This window comes from Hipposideros armiger, unplaced genomic scaffold (genome assembly GCF_001890085.2).
Source record: "Hipposideros armiger isolate ML-2016 unplaced genomic scaffold, ASM189008v1 scaffold_14, whole genome shotgun sequence".
NCBI classification, from domain to species: Eukaryota; Metazoa; Chordata; class Mammalia; order Chiroptera; family Hipposideridae; genus Hipposideros; species Hipposideros armiger.
The window spans coordinates 7,457,940-7,468,239 of record NW_017731364.1 but is presented as its reverse complement, the minus strand read 5'-3'; the positions used below and the strand labels follow the sequence as shown (position 1 = coordinate 7,468,239).

At 46.3% G+C, this 10,300-nt stretch overlaps 1 protein-coding gene and 1 long non-coding RNA gene across 2 annotated transcripts in view; one reads left to right on the top strand and one right to left on the bottom strand.

Annotated features, from left to right (window-relative positions):
- LOC109371229 (uncharacterized) overlaps positions 1 to 2,687 on the bottom strand; it is a 39,721-nt gene extending 37,034 nt beyond the window's left edge. The window contains exon 1 of the long non-coding RNA XR_002121844.1: positions 2,602 to 2,687. This is a non-coding gene — a long non-coding RNA (uncharacterized LOC109371229). The remainder of the gene's footprint in view (positions 1 to 2,601) is intronic.
- The window catches only part of P3H2 (prolyl 3-hydroxylase 2), a 185,354-nt gene continuing 177,706 nt past the window's right edge, over positions 2,653 to 10,300 (top strand). Inside the window, exon 1 of the mRNA XM_019623614.1 lies at positions 2,653 to 3,511. Coding sequence (XP_019479159.1) covers positions 3,044 to 3,511 — 468 coding nt within the window. The 5' untranslated portion in view covers positions 2,653 to 3,043. The remainder of the gene's footprint in view (positions 3,512 to 10,300) is intronic.

The window sequence follows — 10,300 nt, the reverse complement described above, 5'->3', positions numbered from 1 at the left end:
AGTGAAGCAACGTCCTCCACAACTAGACTGAAGAACAAAATGACAGCAACTTGTCTGTTCCCCTTCCCCCAATTCCCCAGCACTGTTCCCTTCCCCCCAATACCCCAATAAAAATCTTTTAAAAAAATCCAAAAAACAAAAAATCCAGGGCCTCTGTGTTTTTTATGAGTTTTCTCATGCAAAACAAAGTTTGCAACCATTGTTCACAAGGAATTGTATTGAAGTGGTTCTCAAAGTATGATTCTTGCACGAAGGGCCTCAGTATTACCAAGGAACCTGTTAGAAAGGCACATTTTTGAGCTCCAGCCCCAGACTCAGTGAATCAGGAACACTGAGATGTGGCCCAGCTGTCTAAGAAATGGGCCAGGTAAAGAAAGTGTGCATTTTTGGCACACCCAGCAAGGTGTGCAGGAGTGAGAGCCAGGGAGGCTTTCTCAACACAGAGTCGATACCATTGCGCAGAGCAATGCTTGGAATCAACTTCTTGTCCCTTCAGGACTCTTATCGATCCAGCCTTAGAAGGCAGATCAGGTTGTTGTTCTTGTGGAGAGGAGGGTTGAGAGATGGGTACATCTCAGACTCTTGAATGCTCCACAGCACCTGGAGTCCTGACTCAGACTGACTCAGCTATGGCATTGATTTCTAGCTCAGCAGTGCCCAATCTTGGCTACATATTAGAACCACTTAGGGAACTTCTAAAAATTTCAGTGCTCTGGCCATACCCCAGACCAATTACATCAGAGTCTCTCAGAGTCAGAGCCAGGTATCAATAGTTTTACCTTCTCAGGTGATTCCAATGTTCATACGAATTTCAGATGTCAGTTGAACACTTTCTATAAAGTCAGGTAGGGTTTGTACAGAGGGAGATAAGGTAGTAGGACACGTAGAAAGTTTGAAAGCACATGGCCAGTTGGGAATCAGCAGAAAGTTTGGTATGGGTGCAGCCTGTAAGCTTTTCACTCTTTGCCAATGTCAATTATTCCCCTAAGTTTTCCTAGATTCTTCCACCAGAAGCCATCTTTGCAGGCTCTGCATTTCTATAGCACGTTGAATCTAATATTATGAGCTACATTCATTACCTTGTATCATAGTCCTCTATATGTTTTTGCCCTATACAACATTGTGAGCTTCTAGGAATAAGGACCCGGGTTTATTCATCTCTTCTCTACCAGAATACGTACTTTGAATGTAGGCATCCAAAGATATGAGTTTAACTGACATCTATTAAGTGATGTGGAAATGTCAAGGAAAGTAAAGATCATCGATGGCAAAGCACCCCCCACGGCAGTACTTTCTAGCCTACTGTGCTTCAAAACCTTCCACAAGTGGATTGATAACTCTTGACTCCAAAGTCTTTATCAAAAAAGACAGACAATCCCTACACAAAATGTCTGGACAGATTACCCAAGTGAAACTTCTGGGAAACTCAACATCCAAAGCATTTAGTACACACTCAACTCCAAACTGGAGCTTTTCCATCAGTGGAATGAGCCAAATGAGTGAGGTCTGATGGAGAAAAATAATTAGAGCATGATTCTTTGGTGTGCCTTGGAGTTACAGAGCCATGTCTGCTCGTGGTCAGAGTGGTCAAATGCAACAAAATGAATGAAGGAATGAATATGAAACTCTGGCAAGCCCCTGGGCATAGGTGGCAATTCCACACAAAAGCCTTCTTTAGGAAATTCACATCAACTGCATGACACATGTTGTTCTTTCCCATGGCCTGGCCCTCTCACTCACCATCCCCATAGCCAGGGAGACTTGGGTAAAATCGCTACAGGCACTAGGTGACCACAGGAATGCCTTCAGGAGGCAGGCTGGTGTCAAAGGTCCAGCGCATAAGCTCTCAGGAATCCTTGTGAGAGTGTGGAGCCAAGGAACAGGAACCAGGGGAACACCTTGGCTCAGAAGGTATTTATGAGAGAAGAGAAGCAGAGAACAGGAAAGCCTCCAGCTAGTCCTTTGGAATCTGGCAGCCATTTCTGTCAGCTTTCCTGTTCCTACATTGATGCTCATTGCTTAAGTCCTGGGGGTACTAGATTTTTTAAATTGCCTCCTTGTTCAACTCTTACAAGAATTCGTATCTGAAAGCTATTTGACGTGTTGGGACATTTGTCTGTTGTAAGAGATGCGGGAGCTGGGGCTCAGTTGCGCAAGGTCACACGGTGGGTAATCTGACAGAGGCAGAGTTTAGGATCCACGCCTCCTTCCAGCAGTTCTGTTGGTCCCGTGATAAGGCTGGCACTCAGCACTGAAACAGGTGGACTATTTGCTGCTCCTCATTTGCCTCTACTCACTGCTCCAATGCAGACAGGCACCCACAAAAAGTGGGATAAGGCAAGGGAGGGACCTTAGAAGGCAAGGGGGGCACCCTGCCTAGAGGAAGGAGCAGTAAGCTGTGATGCCCAAGGGCCAGGGGTGCGCCCTTCCTTCGCCTTTTCACAGGTCTATAAACAGGCTAATCACTTTTCTCCTTAAGCCTCTGCAACTGGGCCAACTGGCCCTCTAGTGCTTTCTTCACAGCCTGAGATGGAGTTTCAGTGCTTCCTTGGCAAACTGTGAAGTCATGTACAAATTTCTGTAAATGATTAGAGTCCTAACCTCATTAAGCCGGATTTTCTTCCTCTCCAAAGAAGGGAGTAATCCTATCCACTCTGCAGAAGGGACCCCGCGTGTAGAGCTGCGCCCGGGCTGGCCTCCAGCGGCGCTCGCTCTCTGGCTGGCACTTGGGGATGTGCAGCCCTTGGCATCCCGGCGGCTGCGGCAGGGAGCCGGCAGGGCGCGCGCTGAGCGCCGGCTCGCGGCTCGCGGAGGCTCGGGCAGCAGGAGGAGCGTGTGAGCTGTGGGCGTCCCTTTAAGAGCAGTCGGCCGACCCGGCCTTCGCCTCAGTCCTCCGCGCGTCGGCGGTCACCTGGCGCTCGCAGGGCTGCCAGATCGAGGCGGGGCCGGCGCTCTCGCCCGCGGTGGTTGAGAAGGGGCCGGGACGCCAGGTGCCGGGAGTGGTCTGGGAGCGTGGCGGTCCCGCGCCTCTCTGCGGCGGAGGATGCGGGAGCGTGTTTGGGTGCCTCTGCCGCTGTTGCTGCTGCTGCTACCGCCGCCGCTGTGGGGCGGCCCCCCGGACAGCCCGCGCCCGGAGCTTGAGCCCGAGCCGGAGCCTCTGCAGCCCTTCGATCTGCTCTACGCCAGCGGCGTGGCCGCCTACTACAGTGGGGACTACGAGCTGGCCGTGCGCGACCTGGAAGCCTCGCTGCGCAGCCACCGGCGCCTGCGGGAGATCCGCGCGCGCTGCGCCCGCCACTGCGCCGCGCGCCGCCCGCTCGCGCCCCCCGGTGTCGGCCCCGGAGCCGAGCTGCCCTTCTTCCGCGCCTTGCTGGAGCGGGCGCGCTGCTACCGCGGCTGCGAGACCCAGCGCCTGGGGGGACCCGCGTCCCGCCACCGCGTCAGCGAGGATGTGCGCAGCGACTTCCAACGCAGAGTGCCCTACAACTACCTGCAGCGAGCCTACATCAAGGTACCCAGAGCGCGCACCGAACACCCCTCTGCGGCTCCAGGCGCTCTCTCTCGAATCCGCCCCACTGCTCTTGTCTCCTTGCCAGATTGGGTCTCCTGTAACTTTTCTGTCTCGTGTTTGTATATCTAGATATCTGGTGGCCAGGGGTCAGTATCCAACACTAGATGAACCTGAGCGAGTCTTTAGCGCTTTTGGCATCTTCTTCAAAAAGGACTGTACTGATAAGATGATGTTTAAACTACCACACAGCACTACTTTCTGAGACTTTGGCAGCGCTGGGTCTAGCATAAGGTCTTCTCTCGCTTCTCTTGGTCTAGTCTCACCTCCATTTCTTTGCTGTCTCTACCCCTTATCCCTCCTATGCACTAGTCTGCACTTTTTACTCTGAAGTGTAAAAGGAAGCATTCTCAAAACAGAGCTTAAAGGAGATTTAGTTCTGAAACAGATTTCTTTCTCTTCTCCCTGCATCTCAAAAAAAAGAAAAAGAAATTAAGATCAAAGGTTAAAGAGAAGGAATGCGTGGAAGAGGTGAATCTGTGTGAGGCAATCTCACTAAGGCTTCCAGTTGCTGGAGGTAAGCGTTGGACTGGGTATTGGGCATCAGGTGCCCAGTCCTCTCCTTCTGGTTTTATTTTTGTGTAATCAACTTGCCTGAAGTTAGTGTCAGAAGGCATACAGCATATATTGGCATTTCCCCCACATCCGCAATTTTGAAGATCTATCTGGGTGCTTTCAAGCAGAGAGAATTCAGCCTGTGTTCCTCACCCGTCCCCGCCCCCCTTTTCCTCTCACTCGCGCACATTGCTTTGAATTTACACTTTCTCCCTTTTTACTTTTTTATGTCAGTATATCAATGTCTCTTCTACAGCTGTTAGAGAAGTGGCAACTTTGGGGGTTCCTTGGTCAAGCTAGCCAATGGGCTGGCCAGGCTGCATTTCTGGGGTGGTGAAAATACACACCATGTGTAGATAGCCAAAATGTCTTTTGCAGCTCATCCCTCAAGGCCTCTGCCCTCACAGGCGATAGGGCTCTCTGGAGATTTGCCGTTGTCAGAAGAGTTCAGGGTATCACAGCCGAGCCTGACTCTCAACTCCCAGTGTTTGGCAAAGGTGCTGGAGTTCGCTGAACTACTACTCTCTTGGGCAAGAAACAAGGAGAACGCCTGAATCCTTTCCAGAATTTGCCTTCTACTTGCTTGTGCCTCCTGATAGATTTGCTAGGGCATGTATTAAGCACAAATCTGATTTCTTTTGAATGAGTGGCCAGTGTTTGGTAGTCTTACAGAAATCAGTCAATGGTAGGCAGAGAGGGGACCTTGAGTACCTGACAGCTGAAGACACACTCAATGAGTTCCCAGAGCAGAATGTGGGTGGTCCCTGTAGCTACTCTCCTCAGGCATGTCAGATGTGAGGCTGGCTGCCCTGCTGATAGTTCTGTCACACATCTTGGGCAGATTTTCCTTTTCTCAGGTCTGGAAAAGGAATGCATATTCATGGTTAGTCCTATAAAAACAAATAACCATGAGGTAACTCTCAAAACGTGGGTTTCCTTGGTTCTGTAATTAAGCTAGCTTCGCTGTGAATGTTAACATTTATCAGTCATTTTCCGGCTCCTGTCCCCTGGTTGGAGGTCAAAGAAGGTGAAGCAAGATGCGGGTTTAACACGCCTCAAGTGTTTGCAGTGGATTCGTTACAGGAGTTAGTCTTCTATGGACATCTCTGTGGGTAAACTACTAGGTGTGGTCCGATGAACCAACAGAGTTTTAAAAGTTCTTTTAAAAGTATAATATGTGAATTCATGTAAAAAAAATACCAGCAATGTTCTGAGAGCAGAACAAGTCTTGCATCTTCTCCATATTCACCTTCACTTCTATAGGCAAAATTTCTTGGACCCACATGATTATTAATCTCTCATCGGATAAATATTTTTACCCCTTTGGAAATTTACTTTTGATGGTTGGAGTTTGCAGGGATATCTTGGTGAACATCAAATGCGGTGTATCATGGTTCCTCTCTCTCCTCCCCCATGAGCTCCATAATTTTAGCCTTTATTTGACTGCCAGGGAATTTCACTCATAAACACGCACACACACACACACACACACACACAATCTTTTGAGAGTAAAGCAAAACTCTCAAATAATTACAGAGTAGCCTTGGGCTATGACAGATGTGGATCTTAAAGTGTACCCCAATGATAGAATGAGGAGCTCCCTGCATGTGCCTTGATATAATCATGATCCCTCATGTTACTGAATTACTTTTGGCATTAGTGATACAGTTTGCACTTAAAAAGATAATCTTGGACCAAGTTGAATCAATGAGGACTTTGCAGCCAGGATTTGAGAACTGTAAATCCTATAGTACAGCCAGGACTACTGGGCTTTCTAGGGATAAGGAAGTACAGTTATTCTCAGCAAGGGGTTTACAAACTGTGGAAGCTCTTGGGACATGCTACTCCCCCACCCACCCTGTCCTCCTAGATCCTGGATAGTGGGCCACTGATGGAAGTCGATCTTTTATGCTGGTGCGTTGGAAGGGAAGAATTGAAAACTGTGAACTCTGAGTCCTGTCCAGATCCATTTCTCATTTTACAGACAAGAAGATGGAGATTCAGAGAGGGAAAGGGGTTCACCCAGGGTCACATGACTTGATTTGATGAAATGAGCGCGGGACTGGGAGTCAGGAGCCTGAGCTCTGCCAATAACTGATGCACAGGCCTGTGTTACGCCCACTGTCCCATGCCGTCACCCTGGGTCCCAGGGAATGCTGTGGTCCCCAGGGCTATCCTTCCGCCAGATTTGGACAGCTCCAGGGATGAGCAGATCCTTGTCCTACGGAATAACAGACACACACTGCATTCATCTTAAGGCCTGCTCTGTAGGCTCTTCCTTAGGACCTGGCATGTTGGGAATCTGTCTGGACAGCTATGAGGCAACAGTCCCACCTGGCTCGTGGCCACACGTTTTTGTTTAAAGGCAGGGTGAGACTCTTCAAACTTTTGATTTTTGTTATTTCAGATTGTAAGATATAGCTCATGATTCATAGCCTAAAAACTAAGATAATGCTTTTATCATAATGTTCTCTGCTGGGAAACTTTAAGTGCTTTCCCCTTACTACCATATAATGCCCACATAGTTTAATACAGCATCCACAGCCTGACTCGCCTTAAACCTTACCTGCCCCCTCTCCCCGGACTCTGCCGCCCTCCAGCCAAAGGGAACACTGGACACGTAGTCTTCCATGTCTGACACTTTTGCACATCTGGGCTTTGTTTATTCTTCTATGGAGGCATGTGGGCTCTGGAATGGGAAATGTCTGGTATTAAACTTCAGCTCCTCAGTCTCTAGCTGTGTGACTGTGAACACATTACATACACCTTCTGAGCTTTAGCTGCCCCAACTGCAAAATGGGGAAATGATAGGACTTATCTGATTGATTTAGGATAGGTTTCAGAGAAGATTTATGTAAAGCACCCAGGACAGGGCCATGTTTCTCAATAAACACTGGAGACATGCTTCTTATTATTATTCGTGATAATAGTAGATTTTTTCCTTCTCTACATGTTGAAATGGTACCTACACTAACACAAATGTACCTATTTCTGTGAGACCCTCTTTCACTTCCTGTGTAACTCCTAACAATCCATCATTTCTCCCTCCTCTGAATGTCCTCAGCAAGGAATTTATTCCTCTAATATCATGTTTCCTTTTTAACCTTGTTTTGAAGAAATTTGTATATTTGCTTATTACTTATGTGAGCTCCATGAGATCAAGAGCTCTCTTAGTCATTTTTGCGTCTCCTAAAATAGAAGTTTCCAGATCTGGATGATTATTAGATGGATGATTATTATGGATCTGAGCATTAAAAATATGATTTAGAATTCGAGATTTAGGTTCAGTAAGTCTAAGTTGGGTCCTCAGTGTCTGTAGTCCCCCAAAATACCTAAAAACAGAGGGCAGTAATAGTAAATGCTCAGTATATGTTTGTTGAATGAATAATAGCTTGGTTCCTTGTGTGTGAAATACTGTTGGGAAAGAGTTCTGTGTTGTGGCAGGAGGTTGTCTCATACTAGTTATTTGTTCTCCTGGCCGGTCTGTTGTGGGGGAAAGTCACAGAAGGACTGTTCATTGTTTGACTCTCAGTCTTTTCTACTTGCAGGCTCTGGCTAGTGTTGCAAACCTACTTTCCCTGCCACTCCGTCCTTTTTCCTAATTGAATTCTTACTACTTAAAAGTGTGCTTCAGAGGATCCTTGATGCATTGTGCCTGCATTATGTACATTTGTTGAATTTAAACAACTGAAGAGAAAGACTTTTTATCTGTGTGCTTTATAATCAGGATTCCTTTAATAGTATCTGTTTTTCTTCCAAAGTTCCCAGCGATTTAAGTAAAAAAATACAAAAAACAAACTAGTACTGTTTATTTTTCTTTACTTAAAACAAGCCTGCCCCTGCTTGTTTTGTTTCTGAGTTGGTGCTTTGTGCCATTTGACCTTTGTTTTTCTCTTCAGGATTAAAGGGGAACAAAAAGGAAATGCAATTAAGTTAAGCAATTCTATCTCCCTCCCAGGGTCATCTCGCTACTTTTTCTTGACCCTAATTTAGTTTATAGTGGTTTCTAGAAAAGAAAAAAAAAAGTGAGCTTAAGGAAATTTTTTGCTCTTCTGCTTTATAAGTTTCTTTCTTTTCTAGGTGAATGCCCTAACAACAAAAAAATTGAAACTCCAGGCCACTACGTGATATAGATCATTAGTTTAGAATGAAAACCTTTCCCAAAATCCATATTTGAACCTTTTTACCTGTATGTAGACTATGTACATTTTGTACCCTCCAATTATTTAAAATAAGAGGTTGGTTTTATGTCTTCTTGAAATAGTTGTTCTGAAATCATCCCAGTGGGTACTTCCTCAGGGGATGATGCTTTCTCCTCTCCCCCCTCACAATTAATCCTTTTTTGTGCCTGGATTATCAAAATCCCTGAATCGCCATCTTCTTGTCCCACTCTTTTGGAACGAGAAAGCTGGGGGTTTCTTTGTATATAGCCAGCTCTTCGTTTCTGTATGCTAAGGACTTAGAATCTCAATTGTTTCCTCATAAGAGGTTGCCCATTTGAAGGCCCAGTCAGCTCTTTATCAGCCATCCATTGCAGGTACAAATAGCAAGTGCCACAGAGGCTTAGAATTCAATTAAATGAGAGTAGCAACTGCTTACAAGTTTTCTCCTATCTCAGTCCGGTGAATCATGGATTCTTTTACGGGTTTTAATAAAGGAAAGTAATAAATTACTTGCCTCTCTTCACAGATCCCATCTTTGAGAATCAAATGTATTCTGTCACTAATATCACTTGCTCACTGATAACTCCAAAGGGATAGCCTTGTGGAATTCCTTTGGAAATGTTTGCTAAAATGTCAGTTTGTTTCATGGGTGGGGCTTGAAAAATTCTGAAAGGTGGGTGAGTTCAGCTGAAATGAAAACTCATCAGATTTGGTATAATAATGGTTCTTTTGTATTGCTAAGGAATTGAGTAAACTGGGGGTTTCTTAGAATCACAGATCTTAGAGCTGGGAGAGACTCCAAGAGAGCATCTTGTTCAATTCTCTCTCTTCAGGTAAAATAATTTCTTTGGGGCAGTGAAGTAGGGGTGAGAGAGGAAGGGATAAGGACTGTATTTTGCTCAAGAAATGTAGTCTAGCATGGGTGGGGAGTGGTAATTGTTGCAACTATAAATATGCTACAGCTTGAAAGACCCTCAGGGATCATGAAGAAGGCTGACCCTGTCACTTAGTGGCTGTTAACACTGGCCTCTGAGGCGCCATGGCAATCCAGGTGCATTAGGAGTTAGAGCCCGGTCCGGAATGTAGGTATTCTCACTTACAGTCCCATGCTCTTTCTCTGTGTAATGCGCATGGCTGCCTCCCGTGGGGCAGTCCGGTGAACCAGCGGCACATCTGAGACCTGAAGTGGACCTGTTTCCTTCAGAGACAGGGCCGGCACAAGACAGAGCTTCCTGGACTGCCCCACCCACCCTGCACTTTCAGTCATATGATACACAGGCCACTCAGCCAAGAGTCACAGTTGTCTGGTGGAAAATTTTGCATTTCTCATTAGGAAAAAGAATTCCTCCTGTCTTTTTTTCCATTTAGCTTTTCTCCTGTGATTCTTTTTCTTTCCTTTAATTCATTCCTCTTTTCCTGCTGTCTGATTTCCTAGCTACGTAATTTCCATGAGACCTGGCCCTCATGTGCCAAATGACCAGACCCATCTTTAAAAAAATGATTCGGGGTGGGCCTCCTGAATGGTATGCTCTAGTGCTGCGTGTGTGATTTTCAGGTTTTGGAACTGCTGAGGGACACAGACTATTGTTGGAAGAAGCTGATTTCACGTGACTACACTCCTTCCTGCTTTAATTTTCTATACTTATTTTCCCTTCTCTCCTTCTCCTTCCCCATTCCTCATCTGATTGGTGATCTACCCAGTGAAATTACATCTGGAAAGTAAAGGGCTGAGGGGATCAGTAGAGGGAAGAGAAATTCAGGTAGTGGTAGAGGCGATGTCAGATTTCTGGCTCTAATACAATGAAGGCCATGGAGCTTTTATTTAATTTGACACACAGACATAGGCATCTACTTCTTTGAAACTCGTTTTATGCCCCTTTTCCCCCTATGCCTTGTGTAAGACTTGTGCCGGGCCGGCCGCGTGGCGCGATGGTTAAGAACTCGCTTGGGATGCCAGAGGGCCCCGGTTCGGATCCCACATATGAGGGCCAGTGACACTGCCCTCTACAGCTAA